Source organism: Oryzias latipes, chromosome 22, assembly GCF_053564925.1.
Source record: "Oryzias latipes strain Hd-rR chromosome 22, Olatipes_Hd-rR_3.1".
NCBI lineage: Eukaryota > Metazoa > Chordata > Actinopteri > Beloniformes > Adrianichthyidae > Oryzias > Oryzias latipes.
The window spans coordinates 10050757-10073990 of record NC_136258.1 but is presented as its reverse complement, the minus strand read 5'-3'; the positions used below and the strand labels follow the sequence as shown (position 1 = coordinate 10073990).

General features: G+C 38.1%; 2 protein-coding genes across 6 annotated transcripts in view; one reads left to right on the top strand and one right to left on the bottom strand.

The window, feature by feature from the left end:
* Positions 1–783: 783 nt before the first annotated feature.
* fam177a1 (family with sequence similarity 177 member A1) lies at positions 784–5028 on the bottom strand. The gene is made up of 5 exons (XM_004082664.5): positions 4874–5028; positions 4410–4580; positions 4041–4107; positions 2036–2133; positions 784–1927 (listed from the first exon to the last, which is right to left on the bottom strand). The coding sequence occupies exons 1-5, from the start codon at positions 4886–4888 to the stop codon at positions 1718–1720; spliced, it is 561 nt and encodes a 186-aa protein (XP_004082712.1). The 5' UTR covers positions 4889–5028; the 3' UTR covers positions 784–1717.
* Positions 5029–6754: 1726 nt separating this feature from the next.
* Positions 6755–23234, top strand: part of ttc7b (tetratricopeptide repeat domain 7B) — a 35344-nt gene continuing 18864 nt past the window's right edge. Inside the window, exons 1-17 of one of the 5 annotated variants that reach the window (XM_011490640.4) lie at positions 6755–6967; positions 10988–11142; positions 11254–11329; positions 11419–11511; positions 15047–15210; positions 17299–17420; positions 18250–18328; positions 18898–19073; positions 19157–19220; positions 19313–19450; positions 19602–19790; positions 19884–20001; positions 21394–21451; positions 21588–21660; positions 21772–21932; positions 22028–22144; positions 22535–22632. In XM_011490640.4, the coding sequence (XP_011488942.2) occupies positions 6847–6967; positions 10988–11142; positions 11254–11329; positions 11419–11511; positions 15047–15210; positions 17299–17420; positions 18250–18328; positions 18898–19073; positions 19157–19220; positions 19313–19450; positions 19602–19790; positions 19884–20001; positions 21394–21451; positions 21588–21660; positions 21772–21932; positions 22028–22144; positions 22535–22632 (2002 nt within the window). In that variant the 5' untranslated portion in view covers positions 6755–6846. The other 4 variants (XM_020713376.3, XM_004082665.5, XM_078940376.1 and 1 more) reach the window with 4 other exon arrangements.

The following is a 23234-nucleotide window of genomic DNA, read 5'->3' as shown; positions in this document are numbered from 1 at the left end:
GGTCCCCGGGATCGGCTCCAACAGCCCCGCGACCACGAAAACGGGTTTAGAAGATGAATGGATAAACATTTAAGTGAATGTTGTGGAAATGCGGCAAAAGGAAAAGCATATTAAAAAAATCCTTTACAACTCTTTACAACCAAGTCCAGATGACATCCCCTAAAACTACTACAATGGAACCAACCTGGATGAATGAGAGTCTTCATAGACAACTCAGTAAATTACTTATAAAGACGTCCTTTAAGGTAACTACAGTATATATAAAACCTGCTTTGAAATGTTTGTAATATAGAAAAAAGATGAAATGATGCAACTTCTTCATGCATGGAAGCCTTCACCTAAAGCTAAATATATGAATATATTAGCAATTTCTCTTTTTTTAGTAATAATTCTGGTCAATTGCAGACAAATAAAAATAAGTGGGCTTACAGAAAGACACTTCAATCTAACAGATTTCAGCAGAAGTATAATTTCATGGCTTTAATTTACTTTAAAAGCTTTTTAGTTTAAGTCATATTGGAAATCTGTTTAGGTTTTCCATTTGGAAGAGTTTTAATTAGAGAAATAATTTGTATTCAACCAATGAAACATTCAATCCAAACTGATTAAAAGCATTTCAAGACAAATCCATGTTTGATCGGAAAATAATGGCGTTTTTCTTTTTGCTGAACCTGAACTAAGCTTTGATTTGGGATTTCAGAATCTGGTGACAGCTTCATCTTGTTTACTTTCATGACAATCAAACCTTTTTTTGATAGAATGACAATTTTCTGTGCTGAGATGTAACATTAAAAAAGGCTTTAATTCCAGTTGCAGCAATCACACATCACTTTGAGAATATTTACCAAGTGAACGTTGCCAAAAACAAAACAAGTCCTTTTAGCTTCAGAATCTTTGACAGGTTTCACATCAGCTGATTAATTTTACATATTTAAAGCAAAGCTTTGCTCGAGCCAGTAAAAGAACACATCATTCATACTTGTGTTAAACCTGATTCTTGACCTGTGGAAATTCCAGAAACAGAACAGCAATAAAACTATGGAGAGCAGTTCTCTAAATATCCTTTGAACTCTTCAGGACAATAAGACAGAACGGTTGCCATTTTTCTGCTACAGATGTGGGTCTATACTTCCAATGGAATGTATTTCTTCAGGCAAACTGGGTGCAAATATTCCTGTGAATGAGTTACTTTGGTTCCTTCATGCTCTAAACATACAAAAGAAAACTGGTAGCACTCTCAGCATCACACCGTAGTCTGAAGCAGATTAATACAAACCAATAACTTGATGAGAAACTGGTTCAGCATGTTCAGCATGTTCAGCATGAGCAATCTGTGCCAGATTTGTTTCTTTTTAGCAAACTACATACATGTTTGTAAGAGCTTGAGAGTTGAAGATGGTGCTGTACCTTTAACCATTTTCAGAGAAATGGTCCACTTCAGAAAGAAAACTCAACTCCTTTCTTCATGTGTGACTTCTTAATTTGCGTGTTTGTGTGCAGACAAGCCCAGTCTAAACCTAACACATTTAAACATACGATAAGTTCTGCATAGATCATATTTAGATGCATTTACATACAAAGGTTAGGCTGCTTCTTTTCGGGTTTCCTGCAATGCATAATAATTAAAATATTTTAGAAATGTAAAAAAAAAAAACATAGAAAAATAATATAATTAGTATACATTGCCAATTAAATTAGGTTTTTCAAGAGTCTGTTTTCAAGATGGAAGTGGAGAAGGGACTCTGTCTGAGTCTGGACCACTGAGGGGCGGCTCAGGCTGGAGCTCAAAGCTAATGTTTACAAAGGAGGCTGTGGACGTCTCTGGCTGCTCCACCAATGCAGGATTGTTCTGCCCACTTCTCTGCTGCAGATTGAACTGACGCTCTGCCTCCTCCGCCAGACGGTTGTCCTCCTCTTCCTCCTCCTCCTACAGCAGAACAAAGATGATTTAAATGTGAAAAGGTTTCATTTAAACTACTATGGAAAACCATTCCAGGTGGGACTTTTCTACTCATGCATGAAACAATGGGTTTACCTCCTTCTTTATGCGATAGTACTCATCAATTGCATACTGGTACTTAGGAGCATTGATCCCAAACAAAGAAGCCAGTCTTTCACCCAAGTAGTCACATACTGCAGATAAACACAAAAATATGAGCTTGCTCATTACAAAGCACATTCAAAATCCTACAATGTCATAAAAGGCATAACTCTTTAAAACACGTGTATCTTTTTATCCAGTAATTCCCTACCTCAGTCCTTGCATGTTTTCTATGATCCTCTGCTTTAAAGACACACTTAGAGGAAAATAGTGTTTCTAACATGTTCTTGTGGCATTTTCCGGATGACAAAGGACACATATAAAGAAAATTCAACTTACAATTGCATGTCTGAGTATTTCTTTATTTAAACTGTTGTGAATCAGGAGCAGACGAAAAAATGCAGTTTATAAAAGATCAGGTCACAAGCTCCTCACTCTGCTCCATTCCAATGCATCCACTTGTAGACAACCATGAATAACTGTAGGTCTTTGGTTTCCTTGTCTGAACTGGCATCTGGCTCAAACCTGTACGGCCAGATAGCTCCTATATTGCTCACCATTTAAAATAACGGACAAATTAAATGCACGAGTTTGTGATCTTATTTTCATTGTGACGCATATATATATACTTAAATGAATTAATTCAATTGGTAACAAGTAATTGAGTTAAATTTATTCAACCTAATTTCTTACGTCTATCAAACTCAATGTTTTTTTACAACTCAAATTTTACATATTTATCTAACTAAATGTCATATTACTCCAATTCAATTAAATGTTTTTCCATCTTACTTTATTGTGCTTCTTGAACTCTCATATGTTTAAGTTTGAGCCTGTTGATATTCTCATTTTTATAACAATAAAATGCATGAATCCATCATTTCTCTGACTTTAACATTACACCACTAACCAGTAGTAAAATAACTCGGTAAAACACAGTAAAACAGCTAAACAACTGAACACATTTGGTCAAAAACCCACACTTAAACCCAAATCCGTCCAGACAGGCAAAAGGAATGGTATCCCACAATCCCTTGCGGTGCTGATCTAACAACAGCACCAAAGTTGCACCTATTTAATTGAATTAATTTGAAAGAAAGTAAAATAACTGTCTGAAATTATTATTATTTTTAAGCTGACTTAACAAAAAAAAAGATTTATCTTAACGGAAGCTAATAATTAAGTTAGTTCAAAGTAAAAAAGTTTCTCTTTCCAACATCCATATGTGATCTTATCACCCTCTCATGGTGGAAAAGTATTATCTGAGCTTCAGCATCCACTAAATCATCTTCAAATGGACACGTCACGCTGTTTCACCTGTCTGAAAACAAACTAACTTTCAACTAAACCTGCTCCAGACCAGGTTATGTTCAGAGCATGAGTTGCCATGGCAACTTAAAATACCCTGAAACATACCTCCATTTTTGGAACCTGAAGCAGAGGTTATTCGCTTTCCTTAGCCTCAAACTTACCGTGGGAACTAGCATAACCAGCTTTCTGGAATACCTTCCAGGAAGGGGGGGGGGGCAAGGTTGCTTAGTGCCAACACCACTGCCAAAAACGGAGGTGAATTTCTGATGAACCCCTGCCGCTCTGCAGAAACTATGTCCTAGAAAATGACACAGGTTGTTTTTCTATTTTAACTAAAAACAGCATAACCATAATAATAATTTTAAAAAAAACACTGGGAATGCTTTTGGATCAAAAGATGATCATAGTGGGACTTTAACACCTACTAAAGCCGATCTTCAACTTTTCCAAAGATCTTATCTTATTAAACCCAGGTGTGTTTAGGCAGAGTAGGATAATAAATTGTCAAAGGTTCTCATTCATCCAGATGAAGTTATCTTGACTGATGAAGTGACTTGGATGAGTAGTGAAAAGTTTGAAGAAAAAAGAAGTCCAGATCCCATGACTCGAATTCAGTGCAGAGTAGGATAGAAAACACAAGGACCAGTAAATACAGTTTTAACCTAAAGCTAAAAGAAGACCATGTTACCTGAGACAGTGGAGGTGGCCATTCGCCACATTTGGAACCAGATAAAAGGACCCCAGGTCAGTTTAGCCTAAAAAGAATAATAATAAAAACAAATTTTTTTAAATTTCAGATAAATGTTGCCAAGGTGGGGTTTTGGGGAACAAAACTAGTCATGAATGGTCACAAAAAACAAAATATATAAAGCTAGATTGACTGGATTACCAGAATAACCACTTTCTGTTACCACCTTTCTCCCTATACTCATGAAATATTGTTTATAAAAAAAATATGTTCAAGCTTTTTATATCTAGTCTAAACTTCTGTGATGACTCCAAAGATGAAACAGCAGAAATTAAAAGAAACAAACTGTCTCATGAAATCCTAACATACCGGATCAACTGGAGTAACATCTTTCTTCACAGGCTCATCCTCTTCATCAGTGCTGTACTCTTCCATGGTTTCCCCACTGGCAAAGTGAATGATCCTCCGTGGAACTTTCCCCTGTCTGCCTGTGAACCCCATGATGTCAACACTCTCACAGTCAGTCGCCCCTCCTGTAAACTGTGAAGAAAATCAATTATTATTGTGCTTACATACATAGTCTGGGAAAACTCTATTAGCGCAATTTTTTTATTATAACAAATATCTGACAGTAACAGTAAACTAGTTTAAATCAACAAGTTACAGTAAAAAATACATTTAAAAAAGCGATTGTTTCCCTAAACACGCCTTCGATGCTGCGTTGTTTGCTAAATGCTAGTTTTGTAGCTATAGGGCAGAAACCGTCTATGAAAGTTCTTAGTTTACTTAAGATAAATATCGAAATGTAAAGAGAAGTATATGACTGAACTAACCTGTTTTGTTTCCATTCTTTTCCCGTTTGAAATGTTGAAATTAGTATCACCAAACACACAAAACAAGTCTCCCAAATAATTCTCAACTTCCCACGCAACAACAACAGTTAATGTTTAGTTTAGCTTTGGATAACTCTTCTTCTGGGGTTCAGGAAAGAATGTTGTGAAGCTTTGTCGCCCCCTTGTGACGTTTTTGCGACATTTCATTCCTTTTAAATTTCATTTTCTTGGGTGTGTGGTCCTCACACACGTGTACACCCGACAACACTCCCTCGAGTTCTTAAGATTACACAGAACGTAGAACAAAACTTAATAACAGAAAACCTTTTCACAATTATTATCTAACATAGTTCCTGGGAGTAGGAGTTCTTGGGCTGGGGACTGCCTTTCCCACTTTGGTGCAGACCATGGGCTCTATCTGGAGCAGGGTTAACATTTTCCATTTCTCATGCTGTAGCACTATTTTAATAAATGCACACTTACCTGAATACACCTGCCTGCTGGCCTTTATACAAACATAAATATTGGTTTAGACATGCACAATGTGTTAAACATGCATGCAATGGTATACATGTAAGTTAGCTTGTGTTGGTTGTGTTGGTTGTGAGCTACTTACTGTGAACTACTGTTTCAGCATATTCTAGTTAATATGACATTATTAAATTTAAAGGGCCAAAACCATTTTTCTTAAGGCTTTTAGAGTAAACTATAGCTATTTATTTGATAACATATTACTTTTGGCACACTAAAGAACAAATTATTTATGAAATATTAGTTATTTCGTGAACTCTTTTTTCTAAGCCTCAAGATTAGGAAGGCTAGATTGGACTTTGCTAAAAAGCATCTCAAAAAGCCAGCACAGTTCTGGAAAAACATTCTTTGGACAGATGAAACGAAAATCAAGAGAAAAGTATGGAGAAGGCGTGGAGAAGCTCATGATCAGTAAAACACTGTGGAGGCAGTGTGATAGTCTGGGCGTGCATGGCTGCTAGTGGCACTGGGACACTAGTGTTTATTGATAACTTGACACAGGACAGAAGCAGCCCAATGAATTCTCAATTCATTGCAGATCCAGGTGAATGCTGCCAAACTGATTGGGAAGCGTTTCATAATACAGATGGACAACGACCCAAAACATCGTGGCAAAGCAACTCAGGAGTTTATTAAAGCAAAGAAGTGGAATATTCTTGAATGGCCAAGTCAGTCATCTGATCTTAACCCAATTGAGCATTTCACTTGTTGAAGACTAAACTTCAGACAGAAAGGCCCACAAACAAACAGTAACTGAAACCCGCTGCAGTAAAGGCCTAGCAGAGCATTCAGAAGGAGAAAACCCAGCATCTGGTGATGTCCTAGTTCAAGACTTCAGGCTGTCATTGCCTACAAAGGGGTTTCAACCAAATATTAGTAATAACCATTTTGTTTTCAGTTATTTCATTTGTCCAATTACTTATGAGCCCATGAAATGAAAGGATTGTGTTTAAAAATGCTTTAGTTTTTCACATTTTTTTGCTATCCTTTTGTTCAACCCATGGAATAAAAGCTGAAAGTCTGCACTTCAATGGCATCTGAGTTGTTTTATTTAAAATTCACTGTGGTAATGTACAGAAAATAAATGAGAAAGAATGTGTCTCTGTCCAAATATGTATGGTCTTGACTGTTTATCACTTGCACTCAGCAGTTGAAGTCATCGAGACATGAAGGTTTTTGGTCGCTAGATGTCACTGTTTTGCCATCAAATTTATTTGCTTCTCTCTCTCTATTTTATTTTTATTTTTATTATTTTTTGTCTTTCCTGTTATATTCATAACACTAAAATAGCTTTTGACCAAGAAACATGCAGTTTTATTTTTAAAAATACAGGTTGTACCGGTTGTACATCAACCCCCTAACCGGAAGTTCCGTGTCTGAGCCTGTGAGCTTCACGGTCATAGTAACCAGCTGTGGTATTTTGGTCCAGGCGAGTTACGAAAATGACAACAAGGAAGTCGGGCTCACGACTCGAGACCGAAATTGAGCGGTGCCGTTCAGAAGGACAGTGGGATAAGATACCGGAGCTGGTGCGTCAGTTGTCGGCTAAACTCATCTCCAACGGTAGGAAACGTGCGGGTTGTCCCAGCATCTGTTCCACGAAGGAGGCCTTCCCCCCGGCCCGAGACCGCGGTTCTTCCTGACCGGGACAGCCCTGGTGCTGGCAGTATTTCTAGGGATGCCCGCCTGAAAACGGAAATCGCTGGTCATTTCAAAGACAGTTAATCTGTTTTTATTTATGTGAACACACAGAGATACGTAGAATTTTCATAAACAAGCACCGGCATACCGGGTCACCTTTAAAGTTTAAACAAAATTTGACTCAGAAGTGTGACATAAAGGATACGCCTTTGCTCCTTCCTTGACTTTTAAATTAATGATACAGTAGTAGTCATAGTAAATTAGAAACGGTGATTAATTTATCCGTGATACGTTTATATTTTCGCCACTAAGAAGGTGTTTCTGGGTTTATTAGCACCACATAATAACACTGCAATGTTGTATAAAATGATTTTAACAATTTTTGGTGAGTTTACATCAGAAACGTTTTTGATATCATGTATTTATTTGCTGTGTGAACCTGCATTTTGTCTAAGGTGAAGGTCAATCATTTAATGAACACAGTTTGTTCTTCTGCCAGGCTGCTAGCTTAGCTGCTTATCATAGTAAGCTATGTTTGATGCTACAAGCTAGCTGTGAAACTCCGTAAAGAAGCTGCTGCTGCAGTTTTCAGGATGCCAATCCAGTTACCAATGTAGATAACATTCAATGACCATTCTATGACATTCTTATTGTGTAATATAACAATTAAATGTTTGTGTTCCTACTGTTTTGGACGCTGTAAATATACCGGAAAAAATATCAGGAACTGGATGCTACAATTATGTTCCAATCCAACTAATTCATCTAAGTACCATAACTGTGTGTGATCAGTATTTTTATCGAAATAATTCAAAAACAAAAAACTATACGTTAAAGGTGGCGCCCCTTTGTTTCTTCCTTTTTCCGTCAGAATCTATTCATGAATAAATACATAAATAACAAACCCCTCATGGATAGTCTTGTATCTATTCACTATAGATTTTATTAAATGAAAATAATCTGTCCTTAAAAAATATTGTCGAAATTGTCTTTATTCTGTAATACATTGAGATCAAATGTAAAAAGATTTATTGTCAGATTTTCCTATTTTAATGCTATTTATAAGCTGTCAGTGTTGCAGTAAAGCATTAGTGTTATGAATGAAAAAGTATTTCTTTATTTTTAACAAAAAAAGTTGGATTTATGAACATATATTTGTTGGATATTATAGAGGGGTTGAGGTCATAGCTTAGGTTGAAAAGTGTTGTTTGAAGCATTTGTGTATTTATTCTCTTTAGAGTGAAAATTTTCATTCTCTCTGGGATATAAATTTCCTTTTTATCAGGTAAAAAGTTGAAAACTATAAGAACACTGAAGTAACAAGTGAGGTTGTCAGAATTAATGGAACAAAAGCAACAATAAAAATAGTGAGAAGTGAGAACAGCCCTTTTCAGGAAGACTGCGCTGCCAGCACTCCCCCCAGCCTAATACACACACCTGCTTTCTCCATAAAGCTAGCAGTGAGAGGCTAATCACCTTTATTTTAGATGCACATATGCACATCCATGTTTGTAGAAGTTTGGCTGTTGTTTGTTTTCGTGTGCGAAACTCAGACAGAGAGGCCAGCTGTAGTTTGATGTCATGAAATTGGTGGCACCCACATCGGGTGCTTCAGAGATAGAGTAGTCTTACTTTCGGGTAAGAAAATGAACTCCGAAAATAACTAATATTTCATAGAAAATGTGTTTTTTAGTGTGCCAAAGGTAATATATTATTATATATATGGATATATTTTACTCTGAAAGGCTAAATAAAAGATGATACAGGCCCTTTAACAAAAGATGAATGTGCTGGAAATTATCAGCATAAGAGATTAGAAGTAATAGTTTCATATTTCAATCTAGTCATTGGATAGAATACACCATTTTTTTAACTACCATGTTGCCAAGTTAAATCTGACTCTGCTACGTTTAAGCACTGTATTAGATTCAAATTAGTACTGCAATGGAAATATTTTCCTGAGCTTTAAATTTAAGTGTTTGAGTAGTGCCACCTCGTGATTATGTAGGAAATCTGTAGATAGATTCATCTGTGATCATGCCTTTTTGCCCAAATCTATTTATTCGTCAACATAACAAAATATGCTGCATGTTGACATAGAAATTTGACCAAGGAGTGCTTTGAACTCCTAGATTTAAAAGCACAAAATGTGTCAACAAAATATTTTCTTTCATAGACACATTTTTTCAATCAATTCATCTCAGGTTAACATAAAAAAATAGTAGTAAATTTGAAACTGTTTAATGTGGATCAGGACTCTAGACTACATTTTTTACCACTGGTTGCACCGGTGCACCTAACTTTTTTTCTGTGCACCGACCTTCTCAACCACATTGTAAGTAACTCAGCCATTTTGGATGGTCACTTTCCTTTTTAATTGCTGTCAGTATTAGCATTAAGACTTGAAAATTATTAACTTACAAATTGGTAAACATAAAGCCCTTTATTTGAAACATAATTCCACAATAATGCTAAATTACATAAAAAGTCCCACTCCATTGAAATTCAGTTGTTTTTAACATGATCTTGTAGCATTTTTCTCTTGATAAGAGGACTTTAAGAATCTTGAAGAACCTTGAGAATTTAAGATTAAAAAAGCATTTCTGATTTTCTTTATTCAAATTCTTTATTCAAATTAGCACAAATAAAAACGCTTTGTTTGAAAAAGCTCAAATTTGTGACACAAGCAAGTGAAATGGATGGAAACTATGTCCTAGAAAATGACTGGTTTCTTTATTCTCGCTTAAAAACAGCATGATCATAATTAAAAGAACACTGGGAACGCTTTGAAAATAGTTTTAAATATAGTTGGAGTGGGACTTTAAAATACTTCACTTGGCTGAAATTTGAACTAAAAAAATATAAAACGTATAAAAGTTTTGTGATTAGTACAGAGCATTTCCAGAATAACTTCAATTCAAATATGTTTTGATTGCAGCATCTCTGTTTGGGTCTGCGGTGACTTTGTTGTTTTTGGTTTAAGGCGCTTCATGCCAAATAACGTTCCGCCAAAATGATGGACAAAAGTCCAACTAGTTACGTTTCTTCTTTGTTTCCTTTTTTTAACAATTCTTTTTGATTTTTTAAAAATTACTTTAGTTTTTTTTTCCGGTTTCTTTTTTTTAAAAAATTGTTTTGGTTTGTGGAATTTTGTTTTGATTTCTAAAATTTGATGTTTTTTTGTTATTGCTTTTTTAATAGTCGTTTTCGCGTCATATGATCTGATCTTCAGGCCACCGTAATTAATCCTTTAACCCCAAAAATGTCACATTACTGACACATAAATAACACAGGTTCTTTTTTATATACAGTAAATCTTTAACCGTTCACACGATCTCAGCAGATTCTAAAGCGGCTTTTCTTTCTGGCTTTGCACTGATATGCAACACATTACTAGCGTGAGGCTGAGGCGCAAAGCTGCTTTTGTCTGCAGCAGAATCCGCTGATAAACATTGATTACGTAAATACTTCACAACTGCACAGTGTTGCAAATCAGCACGAGGCGGCTTTTCTCTGCTTCAGAATCCACTTGAAAAGTTACAGAACTCAAAAGAATGTGAACAGTAGAGCTGAAGTTCCGGAGTTTAAGGATTTTAACAGAATTTTTTTTAATCCGCTCCAACTGCAGCCAGCACACAGAACAAGTCATAAACAAAAACAATCATTCTTATTCGAGGTGTGTTACAGTATCCCCGTCACACACGTACAGAAAATGAGATTTTCAGAGTAGTGGAGATTATGCCCCCCCCAACACACACAGAACGGCTCGGTGTGATCATGGATTTTTTTGGGGGGGGGGGGGGGGCACTTTGGAAAAATTCAGTCACATGTGCGACTCTGGAGCCCTGTGGATCCTGTTTTACTCCCTCAAAGCTTGTCAAACGTGGGAAGATGTTGTGGTTCTTAACTAACTTAAACAAACTGTTCTATGTATTTTTCTAGATGATCTTGGTGAGCTGCTGTTGGGAGAATGCAAGCTCCAGGTTTACTTGAAAGAGAATCCTATCAAGCAGGGTTCAAGTCCCAGAGGCCCACGGCTCAAACTGGTGGAGGTCAGGAAACATCTCACTGCTGCTCTGGACAGAGGAAACTTAAAGGTAACTCTATCACGTTTGGGACATGAGACACTTTCTAAATGTTAGACTCTATTTCATGCAGAAATCAGAAGTTTAGGTCCCGACATTCATATGTATATTATTTTCTTCTAGCCTGATTACCTCCAGGAAGCCAGTCTGTTGATGGCAAAACTCTGTTATGTTGAAGCAGAGTTCAGAGAGGCTTTAGGTAACCTTCCCAGTTTCTGTACAATCTATCTGAACATTTGAACCCGAGTCAATTCATTAGTTTCTTCCCCCTGCTTGACGTCTTTCCAGGTCACTACGGTAGGGTGAACCTGGATGAAATGCAGCTGGCAGGTGCTCCTGTCTACAGGTTGTCCATGATAGCAGAAGCTTATGCCACCAAAGGTACGAAGACACACCCACAGGCCATATTCATGTCCCTGGCCTGCTCAAGATCATCTCATTGTCCTCAGTCCAATTTGCACTAATACTTACAGCACTCTCCTTATGATAGTTTGTTTATTAGTATCTGATCATAAAGTTTATTTGTTAAATACATTGAAACAGGGTTACTGACTGATATAATTTAAGTCGTTTTCTTCTTTTTTATGTTAATTATACCATTGTCTTTATTTACTGTTTTATCTCAAATCAAATATTTGTTATATCATAAATTTCTGTTTTGTCAAAAAATAGAATATTGGAAATATTTGAGTCACTGTTCAAAACACATGAGTTTTTTTTTTTGGTGTTTAAGATGATCTGTGGTCCAAAACATGATCATTGGGCCCTTGCATATGAGGAAGAGGAGGAGAGAAAGATGCAGACGTTCATTTGTAGAAGAAGCTGGCTTTTCTCAGTGATTTGTCCGAGCACAGTGAGGTAATGTTAAAGGAAAGAAAGAAGTGGTAGCAAACTACAGTATTCAGGCTGGGTTTAAAAAGAAAATCAAGCCAGGATTAATTATTTCTTAGAAAAGCCAATTAATTTAATCAAATCCATGTACCAATTTTCCTCTTAAGTAATTATTGTGTTGTATTCAGACAAAAATTTGCTTTCAGTGAGTTATAATACCACAGTTCCTCTTTAAAAAAAGAAAAAAGAAAATCCCACCTTCTTCAACTTTTCTCACTAGTTATCTAGAAAGTGTTTTTCATCCCCACAAAGAATTGTGGTCTAGAACAGAAATATAAAAAAGTATATCTTGAACTGTGAATTAAATCAACATCTTATGAATTGAATTGATTCAATGTTTTTTCAGTTATGCAGTGTTGAGAGCTTTGAACAGGAGCCTCAACATTTGTGTGTCATGCAATTTTGGGTCAAAGGCCAAATCCGAGATTAGGTATATCCGAATTCCCACCCTAAGCCCTAACTACTTAAAAACTATATAGTGCGGGACTACGTAGTGCCCTGGATTTTATAAGCAATGACACCATGCTCACTTTTTTTTTTTAAACGTCGAATATGGTGTCATCGATTTCATGAATTGAAAATCTAATTGATATGAGCGTTTTGTGACTGCTATTTATGAATCCAATGTGTTCTGAAGATGAAAACTTTAATAGTTTAAAAAATATATTTAAATAGATCTTTTGCAAAAAATATTTTATCGCAATGCATTGTGGTCTATAGTCAACAATCTAGTGAGCTTCGATGCACACTGGTTTTTAGCAGAAACTTCTGGGAAATATCTCGTTCCTGTTCTAGGAATCATGTGGCCATGGTGTTCATGCAGTTGGTTGACCAGCAACATTCATTTGACTTGAAGCCCCCATTTGTAGAGTTGTGACGAGGAAGATGCAAGAGACCAGATCCAAAGATTTAGAAGAGCTCAAAGGGTTTACAGTGGGGCAGAAAAGTAAAATAAGCCACCAAATGTGCAAATTCTCAGACTTAAAAAGGTGAGAAAGGCCTTTAAATTTCATCATAGATATACCTCAACTATGAAAGACAAAATGAGAAAAAAAAGCCAGAAAGTCACATTGACTAATTTTTGAAGAATTTATTTATAACTTATGATGGAAAATTGGCATTTGATCAATTCAAACGTTCAACTCAATACTTTATTATATACTCTTTATTGGCAATGACAGTAGTCAAACGTTTTCTGTAAGGCTTCACAAGGTTTTCACAAACTTTCTGGTAATTTGACCCTTTCCTCCATGCAGATCTCCTCTAGAGCAGTGATGTTCTGGGGCTGTCGCTGGGCAATACAGACTGTCAACTCCCTCCAAAGATATTCTATGGGGTTGAGATCTGGAGACTGGCTTCTCCTTTGTTACCCGGGTAGTGTTTTGGGGATCGTTGTCATGCTGAAAGACCCAGCCACGTTTCATTTTCAGTGCCGTTGCTGACGGATATTTCTTGCAATATCCGACCAAATAAGTCACTTTTGCTTCCTTATATGGCCGCCGCCATTTTGAAACCATTCAACAGTGACTGGTCCGAGTCGCTCTGAGTCATAGCCTCACAGGAGGGGGCTTATTGCGAGTCCCCACCTCTTTCCAGGCCTTTACCTCTTTAATGTGGGTCATTAGCTGCGTTTAGATTACACGTTTGCGCAAAACTTTATCGCAATTCTAGAAAAGGCGAAAAAAGATAATTACACTGTTTCCATTAAAAATAATTATGTGATAAAACAAACTTACGCAATAAGTCATTGATAAACACGGATGTGAACAGTACCTTGATTTACAGCAGATGCTTTCAAATGTGTGACTGTGAATATCTTATTACAGTGCAGGGACTTGCTGTTTGGGGATGGGTTGAGCTATCCATTGTTTTTAGTGCTCTATGTTCCCCCCCAATGCTTTACAGTTGGTATGGTGTTCTTTGGATGCAACTCAGCATTCTTTCTCCTCTGAACACGAGTAGGGTTCTTGACAAAAAGTTCTATTCTTGTTTCATCTGACCATAGGACATTCTCCCAATCCTGTCCTGGATCATCCAAATGCTCTCTAGCAAACTTTAGATGAGCCTGCACATGTACTGGATTTAGCAGGGGGACACGTCTGGCACTGCAGGATTTGGTGATGTAGTGTGCTACTAAAAGTAGCTTTTGTTACTTTGGTCCCAGCTGTCTGCAAGTCATTCATTAGGTCCCCCTGCGTGGTTCTGGGATATTATCAATGGTCTTGTATGTCTTCCATTTCCTAATAATTGGTCCCACAGTTAATTTCTTCACACAGAGTTGCTTACCTGTTGCAGATTCAGTCTTCCTAGCCGGGTACAGGTCAACAATTTTGTTTCTGTTGCCTTTAGACAGCTGTTTGGTCTTGGCCATAGTAGAGTTTGGAGTGTGACTTTCTGAGGTTGTGGACAGGTGTCTTTCATATAGAGAACAACTTCAAACAGGAGCCATTAAAACAGGTAACAAGTGGAAGACCTCCTCTTACAGAAGAAGTTACAGGTCTGTGAGAGCCAGAAATCTTGCTTGTTTGTAGCTGACCAAATACCGTATTTTCCGGGCTATAGAGCGCACCTGAGTACAAGCCGCACCCCCCTAATTTATAAAGGATAAGCAATTTTGTACATACACAAGCCGCACCTGGTAGTAACAGGTAACAAGGCTGGTTAAAAAAACGTACCAGTAAAAGTCACTGAGAGCAGCAGTGACTTATAAGTGCGCTTGCCTCTGCGCCTACAGACCACACCACACTAAAGACTTCTACACTTGCTCACACTTCTCTGCTCTGTTTTTATTCAGTTCAAAGTAAAATTCTAATTTTCAGAGATGAACAAATGTCAGTTTTCATTAATCTTACTCATACATAAGAGCTGACAAATATTTTCATTGTTGCTTTTTTTCTGAATTATACTAACTAATCTGTTTGGGTTGTATTTTTGATGCAGCGTGATAACTTAAGTAGTTTTTCCATCAGTTATTCTGTCTCTTTGATTTTCTCTCAACCAGTATTTGTCCTTTAACTGTTTCCAGGCTTGTGTCTGGAGAAGGTCCCAGCCGGCTCTCCCTCTTTATCCAACAAGAACAGCGGCTCTCCATCATCTAGTAGAAGCACAACCGATAGGGAACAGGAAATCATCACCTGCTATGAGAAGTCTGGAGACATAGCTTTGCTTTACCTTCAGGAAGCAGAGAAGGTCTGTGTGTTTTAGGCCTGCACAATATACCGCAAATTTATCGTTATCGCAATATCCAGCTCTGCAATATGCATATCGCAAAAGACGGCGAATATCGCAATAAATCGCAAACCCAAAATGTGTTAAAACAATCTTCTAGCAGCTTGAAGCATTTAACACATCAAATAAATCCCTTTATGCTTTGACCAATCAGATGGACGCCTTCCCATTGTTGACCAATCAGATGGAGGCCTATTATGTTAACCCTGGTCCTGAAGAGCCTCAACCCTGCCTGTTTTCCAGCTCTCCTTAACCAGCTTGCTGTTGATTGGCTGACTCAAGTGATTTCACATCCTGATTGACTGAACACACCTGATTTTGGTTATCATTATCGAGCAGTCTAGGGAGAATTGGAAAACAGACAGGGTTGAGGCTCTTGAGGACCAGGGTTAGCCACCCTGACGTTTGTCCCCCATGTCGATGAGGGTCATTTGGAGTATAATTTTTAAACTGTTGCAATGAAATGGGAATGATGTTTTTGTTTATTTTTCTATTTGTTTATTTACCGCAAATTTATCGTTATCGCAATATTGATCACTAATATCGCATATCGCAAGTTTTCCTCATATCGTGCAGCCCTAGTGTGTTTTTAATGCGTGCTGCTGACATATACAGCAAACACGCATTCACCAGAAGCGACTTAGCATACAAGTTTGACTAAAATGACTGTAGAAAATTCTAGATTCACACTGAAGGCATCAAAACTATGAATTAACACATGTGGAATTATAAACGTAACAAAAAAGTGTGAAATAACTGAAAATATGTCATATTCTAGGTTCTTCATAGTAGCCACCTTTTGATTTGATTACTGCTTTGCACACTCTTGATGAGCTTCCAGAGGTAGTCCCCTGAAATGTTTTTCACTTCACAGGTGTGTCCTGTCAGGTTTAATAAGTGTCATGTCTTGTCTTATAAATGAGGTTGGGACCATTAGTTGTGTTGTGCAGAAGTCAGATGGACACACAGCTGATAGTCCTACTGAATAAACTCTTGGATAATGGCAAGAAAAAAGCAGCTAAGTACAGAAAAACGAGTGGCCATCATTACTTTAAGAAATGAAGGTCAGTCATCCCAAAAATTGGGAAAATTTTGAAAGTGTCCCCAAGTGCAGTCAGAAAAACCATCAAGCACTACAAAGAAACTGGCTCACATGCAGACCGCCCCAGGAAAAGAAGACCAAGAGTCACCTTCGCTGTGGAGGATAAATTCATCCGAGTCACCAGCCTCAGAAATGGCAGGTTAACAGCAGCTCAGATTAGAGAGCAGGTCAATGGCACACAGAGTTCTAGCAGCAGACATATCTCTACAACAACTGTTAAAAGGAGACTGTGTGAATCAGGCCTTCATGGTAGAATATCTGCTAGGAAACCACTGCTAAAGAAATGCAACAAGCAGAAGAGACTTGTTGGGGCTAAAGAACACAAGGAATGGACATCAGACCAGTGGAAATCTGTGCTTTGGTCTGATGAGTCCAAAGTGGAGATTTTTGGTTCCAACCGGTCTGCGTTTAGTTGGACCATCATTTCTTTTTCAACAGGACATTGACCCCAAACACACCTCCAGGCTGTGGAAGAGTTATTTGACCAAGAAGGAGAGTGATGGGGTGCTGAGCCAGATGACCTGGCCTCCACAGACACCTGAACCTGAACCCAATCCAGATAATTTAGGGTGAGCTGGACTGCAGAGTGAAGGCAAAAGGGCCAACAAGTGCTAAGCATCTGTAGGAACTCCTTCAAGACTGTTGGAAGACCATTTCAGGTGACTACCTCTGGAAGTTCATCAAGAGAATGCCAAGAGTGTACAAAGCAGTAATCAAATCAAAAGGTGGCTACTATGAAGAACCTAGAATATGACATATTTTCAGTTGTTTCACACGTTTCTGTTGTGTTTATAATTCCACATGTGTTAATTCATAGTTTTGATGCCTTCAGTGTGATTCTGCAATTTTCATAGTCATGAAAATAAAGAAAACTCTTTGAATGAGAAGGTGTGTCCAAACTTTTGGTCTGTTCTGTATATATATTTATTTTGCAATTTTTTTTATAGGCATTATCAGCAGGTATCCAGAACCGCAGCCCAAAACCTGGACCAACAACCCAAGAACAGGAACTAGGCTACTTCCTGGAGACAGGCCTGCAGAGGGCTCACGTCATCCACTTTAAAAATGGGTAGGATCCCAGAATAAAGGATCTATATTTGTTGTTTACTCCTAGTTTAGAAGAAGGATCGGTACATTTCATGTACTACTCATGTGCAGCCACTTTGTGGGCACATTCACCCACTTGGCTGTTGGAGAGCTTGTGCTTGGTGAACTAAAGCAGAAATACGTGAATTTGCTGAAGTAAAAAACAAAACTTCCATATTCTTCGTATTAAATTATGCTATTTTAAGCTGAGCTGGATCCGCTTAGATGTCACGACAGCGAACTTTGTTACATTTGTGTGTGTTACCTTTTTAAGTCATATTTCCTGTAATTGTACTACAGTACATGTCACAGTGTGATGTCTCAAAGAATTTTAGCCATGTAGAGTTTAAGAAAAGGAAAATAGTCAAAATCGTTCACTTTTTTCAGTCGAGCTCCTAAAGAGCCTGAATCTTACAGGAACGTAAGAACGCATTTACACACACCTGTGCATGTAGGCTGATTATACATGCAAGCTGACAGGTGGCCAAAAAAAAGCAAATGCATAGAGTTGTGGTCTTCTATATGTGGTGCTTTTTTTATTGAAAATATAATTAATTTTTCTAAAGAAAAACAGCATATTCCAGTAATCTCACTTGAATCTTGAATGGCATGTTTGTAATTTAACATATCTTGGCTAAATTGATCTAACAAGCCCGCTTCTGTCTCATTTATGTATATGGGCTTATCAAGATACTAGGAACATTATGTAAAAAAAAAACATTGATAGAAATTAGGAGATGTTACTGTAATCTCTCTGGATTTAACAGTATTTTTGAACGTTTTTTTTTTTGTCGTCTCTTTCTGTTTTGTAGCAATCTGACACAGGGTGTGGGCAGATTTCGAGAGATTCTTCGCGCTGTTGAGACCAGAACCACCCAAAACCTTCGAATGGTGAGCTATTAGCCAGAGAATAATAACCCGAAATCTTTTTTTTTTTATTAAGTTAAAGGCGCTCTGGGCTGAAACACAGAATATCGCTGTGTAGTTTTGGAAAACAAAACCCTTCCTGACTTTCCGTTAGACGGACTTTTTAATGGAACAGATTCATTTTCTGAGGTATTGCCAAGAAGGTGATATTTATAGCCTTTCTTTAGTGCCTTACCTCAGAGAGCTTTCTCTGCCCCATCTTAGTGTCACACAATGCAAACATTGTGTGACAACGGCTAAAGTTATTCCTGAAGTAAAGTGGATTACAAAAAATTCTCCAGAATGCAGTTTTAAGCTTAATTTTCTTTATATATGTCCTCTATCATCAGAAAAAATGTCACAAGAACATGTTAAAAATACAAAAACAACTGTTTAGTTTTGTTTTTTGTCATATGGCAATTCAGTATTGTTTTTCTGTTCTTTTCTCATTCATCTTTCCCCTGACCTTTTCCAAATGATGTGAGGATAAAACTGTATGCAATGTTAAGCCTGGTGCCGGAATAGCTGTGAAATGTGTGTATTTGTTTGCTCAGACTATAGCCAGACAGCTGGCGGAGATCCTGCTCAGAGGAATGTGTGAACAGAGTTACTGGTCTCCTCTGGAAGACCCGCCTGCCGTGTCCCCACTGGACGATCCCACACGGCAAGGACACATTTACATAAAGAACTACAGCCTGAGTCGAAGTCCACGATTGTACTCGGGAGAGAAGTAAGGGTTTTGATTGGCGCTGAAGTAAAAGCTTTGTTTTTTAAATGATTTCTCCATCTCACTGCTTTTCTTTGCCTTTTCAGCCTGTTTTGCCCTCAGGAGAACACCGAAGAAGCTTTGCTGCTTCTTCTCATTAGTGAGTCCATGGTGAGACGCACTCTATGGGAGTGAAGGGTTAAAGAATAACCTTCAGAAACATTGACAGAAAAAAGTGTTAACCTCTTTTGTGTGTGTTTAAGGCTAACCGCGACGCTGTCCTGAGTCGGATTCCTGAACACAATAATGATCGGATCATCAGCCTCCAGTCTGCCTCTGTTGTGTATGACCTGCTGACTATAGCTTTGGGCAGAAGGGGACAGTATGAGATGCTGTCAGAGGTGAATGATTGAAAATTATGTGTCTGAAACACCAAAATGACAGTGCTCCTTACTCATGAACACATGATCCATTGTCTAATTCGGAGTCTTATTAGAATAAACAATATCAGATTTTGGTGATAAAATTGGAGGTATGTCTTATTTTTTTAAGTGTTTGGAGAGAGCCATGAAGTTTGCCTTTGAGGAGTTCCATTTGTGGTACCAGCTCGCTCTGTCCCTGATGGCTGCCGGTAAATCAGCCCGTGCCGTTAAAGTATTAAAGGAGTGCATCCGCCTGAAGCCGGATGATCCCACCATCCCACTGCTAGCTGTCAAGCTGTGCATCGGACCTCTACACTGGGTTAAAATCTCACACTTTCTTTCACACAGAACCTGTCTGATTCTGAGTCACAACTTCATTTTTGGACTCTGACTATATTTGATTATTTTTTAGCTGGATGAAGGTGAGATGTTTGCCAAGATGGTGATTGACATGGGAGAGAAAGCTGCTGAATTTCGAGCCAAAGGTTACTTGGCCATTGGTCTGGTTTACAGCCTCAAAGCCACCGATGGTAAGTCTGCAAAGTCTAAGTGATTGTGCTGCATTCTTCGGCTGAAAAATAAATTAAATAATTTAGTTAAATTTATTCAAACTCAATAATTGTTTATACAACTCAAATTTACGTATTTATCTAACTAAATGTCACATTACTCCATTAATCTTTTTTCCATCTTAATTACTTATATTTCTTGAACTTTCATATGTCTAAGTTTGAGCCGGCAGATATGCTCATTTTTACAACAATAAAAAGAACGGAAAAAAAATGCACCGAGTGCAAAAACTCACTAAAGAATTTTCCGTCACTGTCATAACAGCACTGAGCGGTAGGGGTGCTATATAAAGTCATCACCTATCCTTTACTCTCACTCATGGTGCAGAGACGTAAGCATAGTAGGACAAAATAGCTCGGCCAAACACGGTGAAACACAGTAAAACAGCTATACAACTAAACACATTTTGTAAAAAACCCACACTTAAACCCAAATCCGTCCAGACAGGCAAAGGGAATGATATCCCAGAATCCCTCACGGTGCCGATCTAACAGCAGCATCAAAGTTACACCTACTTAATTGAATTAATTTGAACGAAAGGAAAATAACTGTCTGAAAACTACGTGTAATTTTTAACAAAAATTCTTTTTCTTTCCAACATCCATATGTGGTCTTATCACCCTCTCATGGTGGAAAAAGTATTATCTGAGCTTCTTCATCCACTAAATCCTCTTCAAATGGACACGCCATGTTGCTTCACCTCTCTGTAAACAAACTAACCTTCAACTAAACCTGCTCCGGACCAGGTTATGTTCAGAGCATGAGTTGCCATGGTAACTTGACCTACCCTGAAACATACCTCCATTTCTGGAACCGAAAGCTGAGGTCATCAACTTTCTTAGCCTCAAACTTATCGTGGGAGCTAGCATAACCTGCTTTCTGGAATACCCCCCAGGGAGCGTTTGACCTGCCGATTGTAGATTGTATGCAACAACTACAAGCTTTTTCCAACAGCATGTTTTTGTTTGGTCCTGATTCACCACAATTTGAATAAAGAAATATACTCAAACGCAGTTTTAATCTTCTTTAAATATGTCCTCTATCATGAGAAAAATGTTACAAGAACATGTTGAAAACACCAAAAACACAGTCGGTCTTTAAGGAAACCTGCAATAAAATTGTTTATCTGGACCCAACACTTTTTTTTTAAATAAAAATTGGTTCCTTGGCGCTGCTTCATAAATTAGTTCTAAATAAATGAAGAGAACACATTTCCATTTTTTTTAAATGCCACAAATCACATATTTACTCCCTAATCTGGACTTTTTGCAGAAGTGTGAACATTATATGTTACTCCATGTGTTAAGCCTTGTGTTAAATTTATTTCCTTGGTTTCCTTTATGTCTTTATAGCCTCATTGCGAAGCTCACAGGAGGAGTATCAGAGGAAAGCCTTGGGAGCCTTCCAAAGGTTTGGACTGGACTGTGCATTTATTTACATTATTTTCCCACCGCTCTGACCCAATGTCCCCAAAGTTAAAGCTTCATTTGAATGTTTTTTAAATCGGTTTATGACTGCATGCATTTCTTTTGTTCTTCTTCTGCAGAGCACAGAGTTTGTCTCCGACTGACCATCTTGCAGCCTTCTACTTAGCGCTGCAGCTTGCCGTTTCCAGACAGGTACTGATCACATGAAGTCGCATATGAAGTATATTTGAGATGTTAAATTTAGACATTGTCAAATGTGATGTTATCCCAGCTCCAATGAAAACCTGCAGTGTTTGTGTCTAGATCCCTGAGGCGCTAGGCTATGTCCGGCAGGCACTGCAGCTTCAAGGAGACGACGTCCACTCTCTCCACCTGCTGGCCCTCCTTCTTTCCGCTCAGAAACATTACCACGATGCCCTCAACATCATAGAAATGGCTCTGTCCGAGTATCCCGAGAACTTCAAGTGAGCATCTCTTTAAGTAAAAATGTTGTGTATTTCTGTTGTGGTGCATGAAGAAGCAAACCAGCGAGTTTAAACGATGTTTGTGTGTGACGCAGTTTGCTTTACACTAAAGTGAAGCTGGAGGCCATGTGTAGAGGACCAGAGGAAGCTCTGCTCACCTGTAAACACATGCTGCAGATCTGGAAGAGCTTTTACAACCTCACAAACCCCAGGTTTGCACGCATCACTCACCTGCTAAGCCCTTATGACCTGCATCATTTTTTTCATAATGGAAGTGGTGGAAGCTGCAGTATGCTTGTTTTACAAACGTTTTTTATTCTGGCTTGAAATAAAAGTTATTTGTTGTCTTTTCAATTAAAACATTTGTTGTTGTTTTTTTACTGAAAGATTTCCTATTAAAACCTTTAATCTTTTGGCTTCACTGTATGTTTATAGTACAAAGATTAAAATAATATTGAATTGGTTTGAATTAAAAAACAAAAAAGGCAGAAATATTTCTGTTTGATCCTGAAGAGATTACTGCTGAATTGATAAGGAACTAAATCCATTTATCATTTTTGCTTAATGTAATAACACCAATCCCTGTCCTGATGTATGCGCAGTGATTCGGGGCGGGGCAGCAGTTTGCTGGACAGAGCCATCGCCGACAGGCGACAACTCAACGCCATGACTTTGCCCGACTTCAGTGACCCTGAAACTGGTAGGCAGCAAGTCTTTCTTCTGATCTGGGGTTTTCTTCTTTTCACATCAGTCACTCCTCCTCCCATTAATTTCCACTCTGGTAAAACTAACGCCTTGAAATGTATACTTTTTAAAGGGCCTTAATCATGCTATTCCTAAGCATTTCAGAGTAAACTGTATCCATATATATGATAATATAAAACATTTGGCACACTAAAGATCACATTTATTTATTATATGAGTCATTTTTGCACTTCATTTATCTACCCAGAAGTAAGACCACTCAATCTCTGAGGCACTGCCTGTTGCTCCTTGTGGTTGCTGTCCATTTTACATGACGTCAACTCGGCAGTGTGACTCCGTTTCACCCATGAAAACAAACAATATCCGTACTTTTGCAAAGATGGATGGGCATCTTGTGCATATAAAATGAAAGCGTTTTTGCTGATCACCGCTAGCTCCACAGAGAAAGTGGGTGTTAGCCTGGAGGCAATGCTGGCACTGCAGACTCTTCTGGTAAGTCTCTCCACTTTGTGACATCACAATGTGAAGACCCACTCGTTTTCGTGGACTGGGAGGGGCTGGAGCTCATAGCGCAAGGTTTTAGAGGAATGCTCAGAG

Excerpts from the sequence above, each read along its gene's own strand:
- fam177a1 (XM_004082664.5), bottom strand. Across the intron at positions 2,134-4,040 it reads GGCCACCTCCACTGTCTCAG|TATGTGACTACTTGGGTGAA; the intron begins GTAACATGGTCT and ends GTTTATCTGCAG. Across the intron at positions 1,928-2,035 it reads ACTATCGCATAAAGAAGGAG|GAGGAGGAGGAAGAGGAGGA; the intron begins GTAAACCCATTG and ends GTTCTGCTGTAG.